The sequence below is a fragment of the Sinohyriopsis cumingii genome, chromosome 18 (assembly GCF_028554795.1).
Source record: "Sinohyriopsis cumingii isolate HCF-2022 chromosome 18, ASM2855479v2, whole genome shotgun sequence".
Classification (NCBI taxonomy): Eukaryota; Metazoa; Mollusca; class Bivalvia; order Unionida; family Unionidae; genus Sinohyriopsis; species Sinohyriopsis cumingii.
The window spans coordinates 30122595-30144361 of NC_142978.1; the positions used below are offsets into that span (position 1 = coordinate 30122595).

The window sequence follows — 21767 nt, forward strand, 5'->3', positions numbered from 1 at the left end:
TCTTCAATTAGAATGTGTGCACACTGGGTAGCTGGTTGAAAGGGTGTCCTACCTACTCCACTATAAATTGCATTATTATATGTTGAGTCACAATGAATATCAATTATATCTGTCTTATTTCCTATAATAGAATTAAACTCCTTAACATCTTTTCTATGCTCTGCCATGTCTCTCATGTTGGTACATTCAATATTTTGGCAAACAGTATTGGAACTTTTCTGCATCCCTTTTGTTGAGGGAGCAGGGACATTCGCACTTAAAAGAGTAGTTCTCAACCCTTCATTTCCAATAGAAGTCTGTGAAAGTCCTATCTGTATCGCATTATTTACACAGGCAGCTTTTCTTCCACTCCCTCTCTTCGGCATTTCTTCATACAGTTGAAACATTCTTGAAGTATAACTGCATGTCGAACATATTGCTCTCTCCCGCCACACCAGACCTCTTTTCTCTTCATGTTCCAAGTCCCATGATAGAAAACCTTGACAGTCAGGGTGTTGTAACTGGTGGTCTTGGAACACAGTATTCCACATCTCAGCATTCTTTTGTATGTGTACTAAGCGATATGTGTTTTGTTCACCAGATCTGTAGATGTGAATAGATGAAAACAAGCTTCATGTCAGAAATGTAGCTTCAGATTTGAAACAAAATTCATTTATAAAGGTAGCATTGCTTTGCACTTATTATCAAGTGATAGTATAGAATCATTTAGCTGTAAATTAGAGCTTGCTACTTGGTATACCAAATCAAGGTATATTACCTCCCCTTTGACTGTAATTGAGTGATTGCAAGATTTCATTTATTTCTCTGTTTTCAATAATGTATGCATTTTATTCAGCTTTATCTTGAAAAGTAAAGAATTTAACACTGCTTGTAGTGGAAAATAGCCACAATAATGATTCTGAGGCTTTTTCTTAACTTGTTATGAGTTTTGGGTAAATGTAGGTATAGATTTATGTATTAGGTAACTTTAATATGCACTTCAATTCTATTATTTAAATTTACCAAGTAGTTTATGCAGTGATAAAGTATATCAGTGTTGGAATATTGTATAGAAACATGGACTTACCCTGGTATCGCAAAGTTTTCCACATATTTCTCCACCTCCAGCTTACATCTTGGCTTGAGTCGCAACAGTTTATACACGGGCTTTCTGTCTCCAACATCAATGTCAGCATTATAGGAACTTTGGGTAGCTTTTTCAAATTTGTCTCTTGTTGTCCTTATGTAACAGACCTCAGCTGGCTTTGTCTTTTGGGTTGATGCACATTTTTGCCCCTTGTTGTGGGGAACATTACCAGGCTTGAAGAAATGACTCTGTCTATTCTTTGCTTCCTTACGCTTTCCCATAGTTGTATACTAACAAGTAGCACTCAGCTATATAATTCTTCAGTATAATAACACTTATGGAACTTTTCTTTGGCTTTTATACCTTTTTAGTAAGATTTGGGGGTGATGAATCACAAGCGTTGATAGTTTAAATAATTTTGGAATGTCAGCATCTCTTGATGCTTCCTGGGGGTGTGTATTGGTCTTAGTCACAGAAGGGCAATGGCCTCTCATCATTTTGACCTGTCATATGGCACACTTATTGGTTTTGGTGTAAATGATAGGAACAAGGATGCAATGTATCTTATTTCTGTGTGAGTCAGAAAGAAAAGAAATGCAGTTTAGAAATTTTAAACATTTAAAACTTGTCTTATGGCCAGTGAGAGATGAAAATACAGTGTATCATGTAATTTGATACCCTGTGATGTCATACTTGCTGATGTCAGCATGTTTGTTTCTTTTGTGTAGCATGCATGCCATAGAAAGTTAACACTGGTCAACAGTGAAATCATTACTGACTTGAAAAGGCCCTAATCTGTAGTATTTTGGTGTGCCGAACACGAATATAACCGTGAAAAATTTGTATTGGCTCTCGTTTTGAAGATATTCATATACCTCATTTTCTATGTTTCACTGTGTAAATTTCTCCAGTAGGACTGCAGCAACATCCGGAATAATGATGTAACATTGCATAATACCATCATGCTCACATCATCCACAGTTGATTGCATCATTTTCTGATGCAATGCAATACTAATGCCATGCGGCTGCTGAAGTAAGTTGACGTCAGCAGTGTACTATACATGTGTAGGCCTATTATACTAATGCCAGGCGGCTGCTGAAGCTGACGTAAGCAGCGTACTATATAAAGCCCAATCAGATAGGTTCAGCATTTAAAATATTTTAGACGTTGTGCGAGACAGTTCAAGCTACTGTTACATAAAACTTATTATTTTATCCATTTACGTACAATAAAGAACAGTAATGCCTCGAAAGTGTGTTAATACCGCGGACAATTTTTGCTATATTTGTGGGGAAGTGACATTTGCCAACCAGAAGAAAAGTATCAATTCTCAAGTGAAGAAGGCATATCATCTTTACTTCGGATGCAAGGTTGGTGACCAAGACAAGCCTTGGGCTCCGCATATATGCTGTGCTACATGTACAACATAGCTTTCACAGTGGTTGAATTGCAAAAGGTCATCAATGCCGTTTGCAGTCCCAATGGTGTGGAGAGAGCCAAGCAACCACCTAAATGACTGTTACTTCTGCTTGGTTCCTCCTCTTTCCGGCGGAATAACGAAGCGAAAGAAGTCGAGAATAGTCTACCCAAACATTCCGTCTGCATTGAGACCAGTTCCACATGGTGAGGGACTTCCTATTCCAGAACCTCCAGCAGAATATTCTCTTGATTCATCTGACGAAGACAAAGGTGAGTCGACCTGTTCTTCTCCTGGTCCATCAGCATGCAGTGATCCAGATTTTCACTGTGGTGCATCATCAACCCCACACAGAATAACACAGGAAGAACTAAATGACCTGATTCGTGATTTGGACTTATCAAAGAACAAGGCAGAATTGCTAGGATCAAGACTCCAACAATGGAATCTTCTAGAAGAAGATGTCACAATTACTGCATATCGAAAGCGCCACCAGCAATTGGAGCCTTTCTTCAGAAAGGAAAGTAATCTGATATTCTGTTCCGATATTGAGGGCCTCATGAATGCTTTAAAAATCACTCATGACCCACAAGAATGGAGACTATTTGTGGACTCTTCGAAACTGAGTCTCAAGGCTGTGCTTTTGCACAATGGAAACATTCTTCCATCTATTCCAGTAGCGTATGCTGTCCACATGAAAGAGACATACGATAACTTAAGGCAGCTACTGAATTCCATTGAGTATAACAAGTACAGCTGGCACCTCTGTGGTGATTTGAAGGTAGTTGCCCTTTTAATGGGACTGCAGCAAGGATATACAAAATACATGTGTTTCTTATGCGAGTGGGATAGCCGAGCAAGGGAAATGCACTACATGAGGAAGGAATGGACTCACAGGCAGAATGTAGCCATTGGAGAGAAGAATATCCAACACCCAGCTCTGGTTGAGGCTCAGAAAATCTTGCTACCACCCCTTCACATCAAACTAGGTTTGATGAAGAACTTCGTGAAAGCCATTGACCGGACTTTGCCAGCATTCCGATACCTGCATGAAAAATTCCCTCGACTCAGCGAAGCAAAGATTAAAGAGGGAGTTTTTGTGGGTCCTCAGATTCGAGAGCTTTTCAAAGATGACCGGTTCAACAACTTGCTGGAAGGTGACGCGAAACAAGCATGGAATGCTCTTCGCCTAGTTTCTACAAACTTCCTCGGAAATGTTAGGGCAGAAAACTATAAGGAACTAGTAGAAGACACGTTGATGAAGTATAAGAAACTTGGCTGCAATATGTCTCTAAAGATTCACTTCCTTCATTCCCATTTGGATTTCTTTCCTAGCAACTGTGGTATTGTTAGTGATGAACACGGCGAACGTTTTCATCAAGATATCGCAACAATGGAACAAAGATACCAGGGAAAATGGTCCACTACAATGCTGGCTGACTACTGCTGGACACTCCTCAGAGATGCTCCCGAACAGCTGTACAAGAGACAGGTGAAGAAATCTAAGATGTAGTCAATGACTTGATTTTTTATAGGTAGGCTATTACAGTTGACCTTTTACTATTGGAATGCATTTCGTTATGTAAACATTAATTTCTTGCAGATTACAAAAAAACTAGAGCCAATTTTGCAATTTGACTGTCATATTCGTGTTCAGCACATAAAAATTGATAAGAATTGACTAATTTTATTTCAGTAACATGACTTTTGTAAAAATTTGTTGTCCAGTGTAACATGAAGATACAAAGTCAGAAAACAGTTATTTTAATAACAAGAATAAACCACTAATAAGTACAATACAACACAGCAACATGTAATGCGGATGCAATTTGGCTATACACAGTGGTATCACGTAAACTGTCATTACGCTGTTATCTTTGCACAAGCATGACCAGTTCTTTCTTACAATTATGCTCAAATATTAATGAGTAAAATACATGACTTTCTAAAAAATTTAAATCTGGTTATAGGACACACGGTACTAATTATACGGAAGAACTGTGAACCAGTCTAGAAATGGGTGAAGAAATGATAGAGTATTTACAGGTTTGGTGGTCCATAATTGGTTAATAATGAAAATTAAAATTTTAGGAAAACTATCTTTTGAGACCTTATCCTATATGTAATGTAAGAAAAATATTGACAAATTTCTACTGATGCAATTTTAGCATTTTTACAGGCTTGACTCAGGAGTACTCGATACTGAAAGTAGCACCTGATTCATTTAGTGCAGAATCAATAACACGTGTTTCATGTACATATATGTAAACAAAGTACTGCGGGTCATATGGTGTTCTCCACACATAAGCTTGCACCAAGGTTAGATGCGCATGAAGAATTATAGATGTCATTATTATCACGCAGAAATTTTAAGTTATTGAATTTTGAATATGATAGTGTTTCCATATGTTTACCATTGGAGTGGAATTAGTACTGTGAGTCCTTCAAGGGATGATTGTCCAATTGGATAACTAATTTTCCATACTGAGTCAATATTAAGTCACATCAGGACTCTACTTCTCTTCCTGCTTCATACATAATTCTAAGGAAATTAGAAAACAAAAATCATGCTGAAAATAGTTATGGTGCTGGCTTCCTTTGATGAAGGGTGTAGCCGGCTTGCTTTGATGAAGAGTGCATGTGTTACTGAAGTCACCGCCAAGGCCAACTTTGGATGGCCAAACAAATGCTCATTTGTTTTTGCGGCGGCAATGAAACTAAACAGATCATCAAAAGAAAGAAACCACAAAAACTTTGCTATATACGTCTGAATCTAGCTAGATTCAACACTGGACAATTTTTATTTGTGATTATGGAATCAAAATTTTGGGGTTTATTCAATTTTCAAAGACTTTTAAAGACCTCAGGGTAATCTGCTCCATTTTCCCAACCTTTCAAGACTGAAAATGCTACATTTTTCCCAAACTCAAAGACCTTCAAAGACCATACAAACCATGGTACAAGATAGACTACACTTTGTATCCAGTATAACTAGTGGAAGAAAATCTGTGATGAAAACTATCAACTGGCAAGCTTTCTTACATACCCACAGTGGCTGAGCCCAAGATTTAAACCCACGTGGACAGATGTGAGATGTCAGTGATTGGAACAGGCAAGCCTTTAAGACCACTAAGTTAAAGCCACCCGAGGCCCAATCAATTTTTCAAACAAGAAACAGATGCAGAGGGAGTGAGAGCAAACAATTAAACAAGAGACAGTGATATATCAACAGCCTGGTATCTAACTACAAACTTACTGATAATGATACTGAAATTGGTCGCTCTATTTTGAATGTTTTTTTTAAATTTCTATCTCCTCCAAATTTAAGAAAATTAATACCTTTGTCCCATTTTGATCTTCAGACTCTTGCCTTTATTGATTTAAACATACCTTCAATTCCAGGTGTTTTGGTTTCTTGGTAATAGAATTTTAAACTGCGGGCTCCATCTTTGTTGATGAAACTGTTGAAATGCTGTATATTCTGAAATCAAATTAAACATCACTGAAGCCAACATGTTCTTGTCACAAGGTCAATGTAAAATTTTAAATACAATTGAGTTTGCATCTATAAATTAGAGTTCCAAGAAATAATAGCAATTTTAATGAGACATTGAATCTGCTTTTCAACCAACAAAAAAAACCAAAACAAACACAAGTCATAGGGGGTTTCATTACATTAAAATAAAATAAAAAAATAAAAAAGTTTTGATTTATTTTTTAATTTACCCCCCCCCCTCCTTTTAAATTGTGTTCTTAGCATGTTCCCATCTTAGACATGCAGGGCCATTAAAGATGAAAAGCGAGTTGCCAAAGTAGGTAGTGGGTTCAAGGACCTCTCCCTGTGGGGATACAGTGGGGATTTTTAAGCAGCTATTGTAAAGTAAAAGTAGACAGTCAAATCTCCTGGCTTCTGGCTGATAAGGAAAGACCTGCATATGAAATACACACAGGGCTATCCAAAATACAATCTTCACATATGCAGCCTCTGTTTAGCTATTGTGACCCAAATATACATGTCTATGCCACACTCTTTCTAGACACGAGTTTACTTTTATCATAGACAAACACCTCTCCCTCGATAACTCTCGCACAACAGGGTCTACAAGCACTGACAGCACTATGAGCATGGGCGTGAGTTACCGAGGGACTTCCAGATTTTTAAACAAATCTGCTTCACACATTAAGCCCAAGAGCTTTTGGTTATTTTTGCATAAAAATCGAGTAGGAAACACATTTTGAAAGCTATTTCTGAATAGACTCGAAAACACAAAATCCACGGTCACCTTTCAATAACATACTGCCTAGTGGTGTTAGAAACATTGGTTTTCATTGGCTACTTGACTTGCGCATGAGCAGAAGGGTAAAAGTTGGACTTCTTTTTTATTTTTTTGTTGTGCTAAACGGAACCATTTATTTTATTATGGAGACCACTTTTTATTCCAAATGCCCATCTTGTCCTACTTTTTGCAAAGGCTCATCTGTCTGTTTGCAGTTCATACCGGTTTGCCTTAGATCTGAGACCAAAAAGTCTAAAATCTGGACACAAAATCAGATTCCGACCACGAGCAAATTTTGGGTTTAAAAAAGTTGGGTCCAAAATATTAGGTTTTTCTATCTGTATTTTGTAGTGCAACTAGATATTCCAGATTATTTGGTGTCATTGTAGAGCTACATATGTCTACCTTTCTATAATACTACCCACTTTAGTGTATCATGCATGACCATGACGCTACAGAGCTCAACAGTAGGCTACTACCTCCAGACCCGTTAAGTCGTCGTAGGGGTTAATGTATTAACAAGGATTTTTAAAAAAATTTACAAATCGTCAAGGAATTGCTCAATTTGTAATTTATGTGCAATGTCGATGCACAAGTGATTAAATATGCAAGGAATATTCAAATTTGGTGACATCATCAAAATGCACTGTATAACACATTAACCCCTGGAGGTTTTTGTCATTTTCGCCTGAAAATCGAGTAGGAAACACATTTTTTCTGGTAAACATGGTTTTTCGAAAAAAGAAAGAACGATTTTTCCCCATCAGCACTCTTTTGGTGACATCCGTATGCAACACAGTACACCATATCTGCTGTACAAAAGCACGATCGTTCGCTACATCACATAGACATTTATGTGGGAAAATTAAGCACTTGAATGGGTAGGTTGAACTGAAAGGACAAATGTACGTCATATCTGGTTCTGGCACGTGGAAACTACCAATTTTTTACGGAGATTGCAGAATAATTTTTTCATTTTATAAAGCGCAGTTTTAAGCCTAATTAAGCATTTTTGTGGTGTGCATACATAACAATGCGTTCTGTTTATAACTATGATAATATCACACGTTTGTACAATATAGGTGGCAGGTGACCTTTAAGTGTAATCATCATAAATGCAATGTGTCCTCTTGTAATTAAACATTAAATGTGTCAATCTACCGTAACAGCTATGTCCGCAAGCATTTCTCTGAGAAACTAATTAAGTGCTGACCATGCTTTGATAACTGAATTGCGGCAGTATTTGTTGTATTGTTGCACTTAATTAAAAGCTGGCCCCCTTTGTATTATCACATTAATTATGTCTTTTGAATATAAAAAAAAGGAGGTGGAATAAAAAAAATAGTTAAAAGGCACAAAAATCAGACCAACTTAAAATCTAGCGGCCTTGGTCATATGTCAGGTGAACTAACTTCATTTGATCAATCGAACACTGTAATAAATGTTATTGTGCACGTAACAGAATCTACCTTAAATTAACCAACTCTTTCATAACTGTCATCAAACATAACAAGGCAGCCAAGCGAAATGAATACTTCGTAAAATATCGAGCTTGATTTCACAGATACAGACAATTGTGGGCAAGCAAGGTTCAGAGAATTCTTGAACTGGCATTTAGAGATATCCTCAGCGATGATAAGATATTTCATTATTACTTCCAATGAAATCACGAAATTAACACTGTACTAATTGAACAATAAAAAATTGAATTTCGAAGTAGACGTGTCACAAAATAAATGTCACGTGTTTTTGAAAAAAGGAATCTTGTTTGGTAGTGTATTAACAGTTAGTCTAGTTCCCTAATTAAGGGCTACCGATTTGGCAAGATACTATTAAACACCACTATGGGAACCGGACTCATCAAGAAAACAAAATGCAGTGACATAATACACAGATTTTTCGCGTACACGTGAGGGTTGTTCAAACCAGTTGGAACGATCTTTCAGATCTTGGATATTTTGAAAAAAAATGTTATTTAAACCGAATAACGAACAACTTCATTAGAAAAAGCACATTATTAAAAATTATTATCGATGTGATTGTAAAATGAGGATTTGGTCATTCAACAGCCCAGTTCCCTAACGCTGCTCCCCCCCCTACGGTTTTCTCGATGTCAAAGACATTTTTTTTCTTCCATTTTTGGAGGTCCCTCGGTAACTCGCTCCTTGCGTATAGTGAGGTCTATGTTTGTGGACCCCATCGTGCGTGAGTTATCAAGGGAGAGGTGTACTTTGCTCAGAAAATTATTTTACACCTCTCACAATTACATGTGTGAATACATTTTATTAAATGTTTACATAAACATATTCTTTTTTACATCAAGCAATAACTTTTTCAATAAATGATATTTCATAAAAGTGCTTTTTGTACTGGTTATTAATTTGTCATAGTTCTCTTTTATGTCCATACTATTTCCAAAACCTCCTTTAAAGAAATTATTGAAAGCAATATAGATACCTTGAATGATAGACTTTGAAAATAACTGATTAATTTACAGTATGGCAATTTTTATATCTGCCAAATTCATTGATCAGTCATTAGATGTTCATGCCATAATCAAATTATTTTATGAAAATATAACTTTCTTTGATACTTTATTCATGAATCTAATCATCAAGCACCAGCCATTTGGGAAGGTGTTAAGTTATAATGTTATTTTGTTGCACAGATGTTTCAAAAGAAACATTAACTTCAGAAAATGTTTCATTATATTGGGGAAAGAACAAATTTCAGACTTGTAATACAGACTGAGAAACACAAAAAAGTTGTAATATTTTTGTGTAAACTTGGTTTCAAATGGTATATTAAACAAACCATATATAAGCTGTATTCTCCCCATTAATCTTTCGCAGCACATACAACTCAATCACAGCAGCACAGATCTATATGTTTATGAAAGATGTATTAAACTACAGGCTTTCTTTCTTTTTTTTTTAAATTAAAAAATATTCATCTTTGGAATAAATGTTTTTATTATATGTAAACATGAGAGTGCCCTGTATGAAAAAATTATTTTTACTACTAACCTGGATCTGCAGATCAAAATATTTTGTAAAAATGCCAAAAATCCATTTTGATTAGAATCAGAATAAAAACACAAAACAAACTGATAAAATCATTTGTATTCACCACTCATACTTTTGCTGAATAATCGTGCAGTCCACACAATCTGCAATATATTCTACTTTACAAATTTGTCAAGTGGTAATGATTTGTCCTTTTTCTGATCAGACAAGTTTTGAAGTTTAAAAACACCCATCTGCTTTAAGAATTTTCATCCACAAGTCAAACTGTAACAATCTTATTTCACTTAATACCCAATGCCATCATCTTTAAAAGTACTGACTGATTCGCTAACACTATTATCCATTTTTCATTGCCGACCCTAGCACATTTTCCCCTCAAAGAATTTTTTTTTATTTGTGTATCTAATTGAGCCCAGTACTTGAAGCTCATTATATATACTAATTAAATTAAAAATGTTTATATAATAAAAAAAACTACCTACCTAACCTAATTTTAAAACCACTGCAATAGATAGAAAATGCACATATTTTTGAGGGCCTTTAAGATATAATATTTATTTATCAAATAGTGTTGTTTAATGAAAAACTGTGAATAAATGGGGGGGGGCTTCTTTTTCATATGGAGCTAATTTATCATTGGGTCTTCAAATACATAGTTCAGGGCAAAAATAAAATCAACAAAAATTAGTACTCCATGAAAATTAGTGACTGTAGTAATGAATAGAAGTAAAACTCACCCTGTCAGCATCCAAAACAAATTCCTCAACATTAGAAAGATCTAAGCCTAGATGATCAGCTACAATGCTCATTATGTATTTGTGGGGTTGCAGAAAACCACGTCTTCTTGTCTCTCGGTTCTCTCTAGCCTTAGCCTGTAAAACAAAATTGTATCATTAAGCTTCAGTCAGTTCAAAAATCTCTGCTACAGATTCTTTTCTAAATATAAAGCCATTCCACTCCTATCCAAAAAAGTTTTCTGCTGGACTTTGTGGACATCTGGATATGTCTGTTTACATATCAACTTTCAAAAACTTGCACACAAAACTCTAAAACTGTTAATACTGCCACAATGACGAGATAGTTTATTATAAATGTTCTTCATTTTCTTACAATTCAGCTATTGACCTTCCTTCATTTCAACTCATGTAAGCAATTTATATTTACTAACAGTGTTCCAAATCATTTTTTAAATTCTGCTAGCCATGTGGATCAGCTGCTTATAAAATCTTCCCCTTTTCAACATTTACTATCCCATTTAATCATGCTAAAATCAATTTGAATCAAACAGATTGATACATGATATCCATCTTGTAGTCATATAGGAAATTGTCAAACACAGCATCCAGAAACATTATCTGGTTTGTTTTACATGCTGCATACAAAATACATTGCTGCTTATATAATTCTTTCATTAACAGGACAAGATTAGACGACACCATAAATAAGCACAAAAATCTTCAACTTGTACCCTAGTGGTCTAATATCTATTCATTATTTCGGTTGCAACTCAATTTCTTGCCTGACAGGTAAGTTCCAAGTTGAAATTTTCACAACTTGAGTTGAAACTGTTTTATGCTTTCATAAATTGTACAGAGAAAAAGGAAAATATTTATTCTAAGAACAAACCTTAATAAAAACACCTTTACAACTAGAAAGCAATTAATCTCTAGGCCAAGAAGTGCAGCTGCTACATATCATCTATCATCTGTCAAATTTCAGAATGCCTAAGATTCTTTCATTTTTCATTTGCTTACTAACTGCCCTGTGCAAACTATAAGCATCAGCAGGGTAAATAAGTTGATGACACTTCAAAAATAAAGGTTTTAAATCAAACTAGTGTAATGTATTGTCATGTCAACCACCAAGTAGAAATACACAACTACATTTAGTATACATATTGATTAAACAGTCAGCACTTGTATGTATCAGTTCATCATGGCAGAAACAGAAGTCTGAGATCTTCCAGGGAGAGTAAAAAGTTACATTTGGAATCATTAAAAATACAAAGACAAAACCAATAATGTCCTAGTGGTAAGAGCGTCCACCTCAGATGCTGGAGGTCGTGGGTTCGATCCTCAGACAAGTTATATCAAAGACTTACAAAAACGGTACTATCAGCTGCCTCGTTTGGCACTCAGCATTAAGAGGTTAGTGTTAGGACTGGTCAGCCCTGGTGTCAGAATAATGTGACAGTGTGACATGATGCATGTCCCAGTGCTAGACATCACTATAAACTGTCACACTGCAGACACTGTAGTGATATGACTGAAAAATTGTAAAAGCTATGTTAAAAATCCAAATCACACATACACACACACACATCTGAAGCAAGGTATATACACTTCCAGATGCAAGGTTCACTGAAATGTAGTGGAGGCAGATAAAATTTATTTTAATAATGCAATACTTACCTGTCGCTATTGCTTGACTTAGCTACTCTATTTTCATGCCGAAAATACACCATCCTTATGATGTGAATACATAATCCCAGAGTGGAGAAAAAGTCAATAATACACTTTGACCTTTTTGCACACCACTCTGTCACACTGTCATGCACAGAAGGTAGGTGTACATATATGTCATTGGGAGGAGGGTTGGGAGGAAGGTATTCAGCAATAGTGACAGTTAAGTACTGCATAATTAAAAATAGTTTACCTCCCCAAAAAAACTTCATTTTCATAGCATCAATTACTTGTCCTGTCGCTACTGCTTAGCTGAATTTGTCAGTAAGGTGGGTAAGCTGATGTCAAATTGATCAAAAACAGAGAAATTAAATGTAATCACCATAGAAGGCGAGGTACATTTCTACAGAATGTTCATGTCTCTCTGAGAACGCGCTGTGCCGTAACAATGGGACCCTGAGAAAAAATGCCTGCACTCTGTTGTGCTAATGAGCAGAGGTAAAGGCATTATCGGAGTGCCAAAAAGCTGCCTTCATGATATCCTCCAGACAGAAATGATTAAAGTAGGTCCATGAGGTAGCAATGAATGTAACCTTATGGGCTTTAAGTTACATAAAGGTGAGGTCTCAATCGGTGAGAGACCAGGAGATGGTGGCAGCTGAAATGTCTACAGAGGTCTTAATAGGAAGAAATAGACATTTCCTACCCATTCTTGTTGCTTTGGAGACATTGCCATATAAGTAAAGAGCATGCACGAGGCATAAAAGTCTATCTTGGTCATCCTCTGTGCATATTTTACTGAAACTAGGAATCTATGGGAAAGGGGGCTACTGAAGGTAACTTAATTTATGCAAGAAAACCAGGTTGGCACAGAAGGGAAACAGTCATAGTTCAAATTAAATCTAAGACAGCCAGAGTCAATGGACAAGGCATGAATTTCACTTCTTTGCCTTGCCAAGGCAAGGGCGAGAAGGAACACAGTTTTGAGTGTGAGATCAGAGGTTTTTGTCGGTTTTGCCCGAAATGTGCATAGGAACGACATTTGGGGTGCTATTTCTGAATACATCGTAATACAGCGGTTTTCAACAGATTATCCATGAGAATAATGCCTAGTTGTATTAGAAACAGCAATTTCCATTGGTTATTTTGCTTGTGCATGAGCAGAAGGGTAAAAGTTGGAGTTCTTTTTTATTTTTTTTGCTTAATAGACCCATCATTTTCATATGGAGACCTCAATTTATTCCAAATGCCCACCGTATCCTAGTTTTTGCAAAGGTTCACCTGTCTGTGTGCAGTTAAGACCGATATGCCTTAGATCTGAGGCCAAAAAGTCTAAAATCAAAAGACAAAATTGCATTCCGATCTCGAGCGAATTTTGGGTTAAAAAAAATAAAACGGGTCCAAAAAATGAGCTTTTTCTCTCTGTATTTTGTAGTGCAACTAGAACTTCCAGATTATTTGAAATCATTTTAGAACTATATCTGTCTGCTTTTTTTAATACCACCCACGCTGGTCTATCTTAAATAGCCTTGATGCTGCAGGGCTTTGAAGTAGGGTACAGCCTCATCACGACTACAGATGGGAAAGGGGCCGAATCGGTTAATCAAGTTTATGGAAATTTCTTAGAAATTGTCAAAGAATGGCTCTTTTTGTAACTTATGTGCAATACTGATTCACAAATGATGAAATAAATAATATTCCGATTTAGTGACGTCACGAAAATTCACCCATTAACTCATTCGGCACCAGAGGTTTTTGTCATTTTCGCCTGAAATGTGTGTAGGAACGACATTTGGGGTGCTATTTCTGAATACATCGTAATACAGCGGTTTTCAACAGATTATCCATGAGAATAATGCCTAGTTGTATTAGAAACAGCAATTTCCATTGGTTATTTTGCTTGTGCATGAGCAGAAGGGTAAAAGTTGGAGTTCTTTTTTTTTTTTTTATTGCTTAATAATTCCGATCTCAAGCAAATTTTGGGTGAAGAAAAACCGGGTCCAAAAAATGAACTTTTCTCTCTGTATTTTGTAGTGCGACTAGAACTTCCAGATTATTTGATATCATTTTAGAGCTATATCTGTCTGCTTTTTTTTTAATACCACCCACGTGGCCTTGATGCTGCAGGGCTTTGAAGTAGGGTACAGCCTCATTACGCCTATAGACAGGATCGGGGCCGAATCGGTTAATGGTTCAGGAAAGATTCCATCTGGGCACAAGGGAGTGGGAGACAGGTCTCTGAAGCTCAAAAAACTTTATAAGGTCTGCAAGATGCGGATCTGAACCAATGTCTGTGCCCTGCGAGAATTTAAGTGTGTTGGAGATAACAGCTCAATAGTCTTTGATAGTAGATATTGAACATCATTTGGTCTCAAAGAGGAACATAAGGAAATCAGCAATGGAAGTTATAGATGGGTGGATAAGATCAGCGCATTTCCTAATGCACCGATCACAGAAGGTTCTCCACCTGGCATCATAAACTTTGGATGTAAAAGCTCTCCTGGCTTGATTGACGCAACAGGTGACTGTCTGAAAACTTGTTCTAACAGAAAGATCATTCGAGATCAGCCCAGCACGAAGGTGGAGAATGAATGGGGTGTTGTAACAGGAGATCCCTCCTGTGTGGTAGAGACCTGGATCAATTTATCAAGAGATCATGGAGATCATTGAACTATGGCTGCTGGGGCCAGTGGGGCAATGAGAATGATCAGAGCAGTAGAAGTTCTGACTCTTTGCAGAATTTGAGGCAGCAACTGGAAAGGTGGGAAGGCATATGCAAATAGGCAATCTCATTGAAAGCTGAATGCATCGACTGTCCATGCCTTCTGATCCGGGACATAAGACACCTAAAAGGGAAGATTGTTGCTGAGCTTGATCGCAAACATTTCCACTAGAGGTTTCCCCAAAGGGAAAACTGGGACTCTGTTACAGAGTGGTGAAGAGACCATTCTTTGAGGACAGCTTGGTCTGTTCTGGACAGGTCATCCGCTAATACATTTATCTTGCCTGGAACTTGGCAAACTCAGATTATGACATTCTCTGAGGCTGCCCAAATGAAAAGGTTCCAGACCTCCACACAAAGAGAAGGGGCATGTGTGCCTCCTTTGCATCATAGTTTGGATGCAACAGATGTGTTGTCTTAAGAGACCATGACACATCGACCCCTGATTAGGCTGATGCACCCTTGCAATGCTAGAAATACTACTTTCATTTCTAGGTTGTTGAAGAGTCCAGGAACCAGGAACCTCTGGCTCTAAAAGGGCTCCTCAGTCTTAATCTAATGTGTCTGCAAACAGATAGGAATGGGGATCAGGTGTATGAATGGGAACCCCATCAGGAATCTGGCTCGATTCATTCACCAAAACAGATGGTGGTGTGTAACTGGTCCTAGAGGGATCAGGGTAGAGAGAAAATCTCTGAGGTTTCCACCCATCCGGAAGGAGGAACTGTAGAGGACACATGTGAAGACATTCTAAAGGAACCAATTTGGCAGAGGCATTCAAGGTTCAGAGGTGCAGGGAAAGATAAAAGTGAGCAGATAAAATGGTTTTTGCTCATGGAGTTCCTAGGAGAGCCAGGATTCAATCTACCCAATGCAGGGGAACCCAGACCAAGTTTTGGTTTGCGAGGAAGACCATCCCCACATAAACAAAGTCCTGTGGTGAAACGAGTTCCGACTTCTCAAGGCTGGATAGAAGACCCAACTGAGTTATGGTGGACCAAAAGCAGAACAGATCGTGATGAAGAAACTGAACATGAACATGGTGAATCAGCCAGTCATCGAAATACTAGAGAATCAATGTTCCCTTATTCTAAGGTAGGACTCTACCACTCCCATAACCCTTGTGAAGACTGGGTGCAGAAGAGATTTCAAATGGCAGAACCAGGAAATGAAAAACTTCCTCGTCTAGACAAAAACAAAGATATCTGTGGTGAGGAGGAAATATGGGGATGTGTAAACAGGATCCTGAAGGTCGATGGAGACTGCCCAATCAGAGGGATGAAGAGTCTTGCAGATTGAGGAGGTTGTCTCCATCTTGAAGATTTCCTCCAACAGCAACTGGCTGAACAGGCAGAGATCCATAATGATTTGAAATTTCCTGCTTTTCTTGGTGACCGGGAAGATTCAGGAGTAGAAGGCGAGAGACTGATCATTTAAAACCCTCTTGATGGACTCGTTCTGCAAAAGGGTGTATGCCTCTTCCCCTAATTCCACCAGATTGGACTGATGAAAGAAAATGGGGCTCCTTTATATTGGGGGTTGTTCCCAAAACTGGAGTCGATAACCCTCTTTTACAATGGAGAGGACCGAACCACCGCCCATGATGCTTGACTAAGCCTCTGGAAAAAGCCTAGGTGAGTTCCTACTGGAACATTTGGGAAGGGGATGCATGACAGGAGAGGGGGTAATTTGCTAGGACTGCCACTCTCACCCTCCTGCCCTGGTAGGAAAGAAAGATGGGTTTGTAAACTTCCTCTTGGATCTGCGGTGACCTGGGCTCTGTGGACCTGATGAGGGATGAGGTGGTCTAGCAAGAATTTGTGATTGGAATGGGGCTTGCACCTGCTTGAAAAAATTTGGCAGATAGTCCCGAGGATGATTTGTTCAACTTTGTTTCCTGGTTCATTGCGATGGACCAGATGTGGAGGTAAAATACTGAAGTTGGTGATCAAGTATGTCTTGAGAAGCCACAGTAGAAATGAGGCCCCCAAAAGGGTCTCAGCTTCTAGTAGCAGCCCTCTGAAGTTCTTTACTGTCATTTAGCAATACATTTGATGAGTCTAATGCATCGGTACAGCAGATGTGCAGAAATTCCTCCGATAATGCCCCATGTCAACAGATAGCGCATGAGAGGATGTTTTGACCACAGCCTCCAGCACACATAATGTGGCTGGATTCAAGAAGGCATCTCTCAGCATACTAAAGGAAGCAGCTGAGAAAGGTCAGCACACGAGGCTATAGTTACAAGTAACCAGTTTTTCTGTTCCAAGAATCAATTTTTTTTATGAGAAGGCATGCCTAGGATCCTGAAGAAATACCCACACTGGCTGCATCAGCGTGCAAAGGAGGACGTTTTCTATGTTGGAAAGTGGCTGGGAATCCTTATGGTCCTCGATGGAGGGGGCATAGGAGCCCTATGTGTCGCAGTCCCTGGCTGATCAGGAGGCATGGAAGGGAGATGAGAACGTCTATCTACCCATAATGGTGTAATACCTTTAGCCTTCTGAAAGGAAACCACTTGGTGAGGTGATGGTGGGACACAAACTGCAGCATAACTTCTACTAATATAGCAAGGTCCAGTAATCCATGGAGGCATAATGGACCAAGGTCCCTGAGGTGGAAGGCCCCACTTCCCATACGGATTCAGAGGTATAATTGGGGTGGGGGGAGACACCTAAGCAGTCCCCATCCCTAGCCTCAATCCTATGTATGGATTGTAAATCTTGCACAGGGTGGGATGGTAAAGGGGGGAGAGGAGGAAGCTTTGTCCTGGCCATGGCTCCATACCCTGAGGTTGATGAGTGACAGATGGAAAAGACCTCATCTTCACTCTGTGTATCATGGGTGTGATGTGTTGTCTCCCAAACGGAAGGGGCCAACACATTGCCAGAGGCTGAGGTGTTAAGTGGGAAAACAAAAAGATACAATATGGTTCTAAGAACAAATGGTCAGTAGTAACACTGAGAATTATTAAACACTGTAGAGAGAGACTGCTAACTGCAGTATATTAGTTGTCCACAGGCATAATTTATCTATGACACAGCTTCAGACATCTGTACAGCATCACATCCTAGAAAAGAATGACATATAGGTACACCTACCTTCTGCACATGACCATGCGACAGAGTGGTGTGCAAAAGGTCAAAAGGGTCACACTGAATTTTTCTCCACTCTGGGAGGATGTATTCACATCATACGAATGGTGTATTTTTGGCATGAAAATAGATTAGCTAAGCTAAGCAACAGGATAAGTAATTGCTGCTATTAAAATTCTGTTTCCACAAGTTTATTAAGGTTTGGACTATAGTCAAAACTGGACCTTAAGGACCAAGTGGTTATTGGCATAACATCAGACATATTTACTTTAAAACTGGGTTTATTTGAAAGTAACCACCATTAAGATTAACAAAAAATTGGAGTTGAAGTTCAAAAACCTATTGACATATAACCTTGGAGACTCCATGTCAACTAAAGTCTGAGCATCAGGGCTATTCCCATACAAGTGAAAATAGCATATTTACCATATATGTTGGGACACCATATTTGCTGGGGCACCATAAATTTATTTAAAAGTAATTTTTTTGTACACCGTATTGTTTTGTTTCAAGTTGTGGGACACCTTTTAAATCATTCAAAAATTACATGTTGGAAAATGCACTCAACCGTAAATTTTATAAAAGAAAACTTTAAAATAGAAAATGCTGTGAGTGTTGCTTGTTTACACTTTTCTTCATTGATGCAAATTTTGCTAAGAACAAGAGCTCAGGTAAGAATGAATCGTTTGTGTACATGAGAATGAGTTCAACTTTTTCTGTCTAATATATGCTTCAACAAAGTTTCTTTTTACTAAATGTCAAGGTTTATTTGCTGCTCGGCAAAATAACTATTGATGAGCACAGTATAAACTATTCACTGTAATTACGTAAAAATATATTGAGAGAGAGAGACAGATAAAGAAAAAGAGATACTGGTAGACTGTGATGGTACAGAGTGATTGATCAACATGCCAATTCTGAAACCAAACATCTTTAATTTACACAACAGTGATATCTGACATAATCCAAGTACTGCTGAATAAACTTGAATGTCACTAATATATTTAATTTAAATCCTTCAATCTGTTTACTTTCTTAATTGCCCACTCAACTTCCTCTGGCTCAAATCCATCAAATTTGTGCTCTTCACTGTCGCTGCCATCACATTCAATATCTCTTATGATATTGCCTTCATATCCATTCAAGTTATTGTTAATACCACAAACTTTAAATGATTTTCAGGTCAGATCTGGCTTGTCCCGAAGCGATTTGACTACTTTCACAATCCAGTCCACAACTATTTATCTGCACTCTTAATACGAGACAGGTTGTCATTTTCCATGGAAAAGCCCTCTGCTGCTTTATGAATAAAATTTGCCCAGCTTATGTTGGACTTGACCGGTTTATTTACACTGATGTCTAGTGGCTGTAAATATGCACCCAGAATGAATCCATCACTAAAACAGATCATTTGTTTCCTGTATACTTGAGATATATCTCTTTAATCCACTGCGGCATCACCTCCTCATCAACCCAACCCTTCTCCTGCACATGTAAGATCCATCCTTTTGGTGCCTGAATATCTTTTAGTTCCCTCACACCACAAAAATTATCACTGACGTTAACACATTTCCTGCTGTGGAAATTGCAAGCACAGTGTGATCCCGCTATAGCGCGCTCCGTTATTAACAAGAATTCAGATATAAAATGGTCGTGGTGTGGCTCCCAAAATTACAGATACATGTATTTCTCTTGTGCACAAAAAAATATTTCTTAAAAAGTACAAGAAAAAAACGTAAAAAGAGATCGTGTATGAATAATACAAGATGATCGTGGCTTAGCTCCTGAAATTTTATATGTATGTACATGAAAAAGTATTTTTTTCTTCTTAAAAGTACCAAAAATAACATAAAAAGTTTATTCTGGGATCGCGTAGGTCTTCACCAATGTCGCAAACTTGGACTGTATTTCATTATTGGCTGCAAAACATACCATGTGATTTTTATTTATTGGCAACATTGTTGGCTGTTTAAACTTTTATATATAACCATTGGTTTGGAGTGCAGAAATGGAGTGCAGAAACTCAGAGGCCCCATGAAAGGAAGCCACAAACTGGATATAAAATGCACGGAAATTTATCTATTGTTACATAAACAAATTCTTTGTCCATATTGACAAACCATCTAAACAGTGCACTTTTATATCATAATCCACCTATTTTGACATCTAGCACGAGTTCTGTATGTTGTGAAATATCTGCTTTTTGTTGTTGACATTTTTAGTAATGGAGATCAACCGGACGAAGCATTGTCTTGTAATCTATCTTTCATCAGATTTTCGGCCACTCGCTAGTAATTAATATACTTACAAAGACTGACATTTGTATGTGGATGGTAAGTAAAATTCCTCTTCTTTTCACTCAGAATTAAATCCTTCAGAATACTCACATTTTCTGTAATAATCTCTGTCATCAGAATACCTGTGTCTCTATCGTATGTGGACCCTTTGTTAATTTTCAGACGCATGCGTGGAAGGCAGCATCACACTGCTACCACATATGTTAAATTTTTTCAAATTAAAAATCTTACTTATTGGTTTACTGAATAGGCATGGAAGGACAGTAACTAGAATAGTCCAAACGATGGCCAATTCCTTTTTAAAACTTTACTGAGATACAACAGTTTGCTGAAATTTCAAAGGAAACAGATTACCTCTGAAGCACTGATTGTTATGAAAACATACTTGGCAAATGGAAAACATACCAGTCTCAATCATGCAATACAATTATTTGATGTTGCCACCACAATAACAAATGGGCATTTGTTTGGTTCTCCAAAGCTGTCCTTTAGCAGTGACTTCAATAGTGCATGCATCTTTCATCAAAGAAAGCCCACTACACTCTTTCAGTAACAAAGGAAGTCAGTACCAAACTTAAATAAAAGTGATGGAATCTGATGGATTTTTTGCATTTTCCAACGTGACTGAACACATTAACTGTGCTGTGAAAGTTTCCTTTTTGTAGGGAAATAGCTTATGCTTACGAAGGCTACCAACTGCGGCTTAAAACGAAAACAACCGTTTACCAACTTAGGACATACTGGAAAGTAAATGTGCTTCATCATTCGTTACATGATTGTGCTATGTTTTTCCACTGAATTCAGACCAATATGACCTGTTATAAAATTATTGAATATTTTAAAGCTGTGTGTGCATATTTTCGATGGAATCATTTGTATTGTGGATTCAATGTATATGATGAGGTTCGCGAGTGAGTACACAGTGTTGGTGTTCATGCTATTCATTAGACATTTATATATAAACAGGATTCACGTATATGTACCAATTCGTGGTTTTCTAAATAAAGTAAACTATTATATATGTCTTCTTTGTTTTCACTACAGGTGTATTTCTCATTTAATATGCATCAATTTAAGATGGTAACTGTGCTGATGAAGCACATATTTTACTGCCCACATTTATTACCTAAAACCCCCCCCCATTTTCTTCAGCTAAATGACTGGTTGCTTATAACACGGTTTGTCTATAACGCGGTCGAGTTCTATGGCTCCCAACTACCGTGTTATAGCGGGGTCACACTGTACTAAGGTTAGATGCTTTTTATCTGCACCAGTCGTGCGAATTCTCACTTTTAACACCTTTCAACAGTTCGTCTGGGAATGAGATCAAAGTACATAGGAGTTCATCCATGTTAATTATCATCTTGTCTTTGAAATCATCTTCTTGCCCTTATGAATTCGTGGAATAATTTTATTTTTTCCATTAAATCTTCTGGGAGACACTGGGCCATCATTGCCTGTG

General features: G+C 37.7%; 1 protein-coding gene across 1 annotated transcript in view; it reads right to left on the reverse strand.

Annotated features, from left to right (window-relative positions):
* Nucleotides 1–21767, reverse strand: part of LOC149776300 (dynein axonemal heavy chain 8-like) — a 565538-nt gene that overhangs the window by 521223 nt on the left and 22548 nt on the right. Inside the window, exons 3-4 of the mRNA XM_089942774.1 lie at nucleotides 10527–10661; nucleotides 5877–5967 (exon numbers count right to left, since the gene is read on the reverse strand). Coding sequence (XP_089798900.1) covers nucleotides 5877–5967; nucleotides 10527–10661 — 226 coding nt within the window. The remainder of the gene's footprint in view (nucleotides 1–5876; nucleotides 5968–10526; nucleotides 10662–21767) is intronic.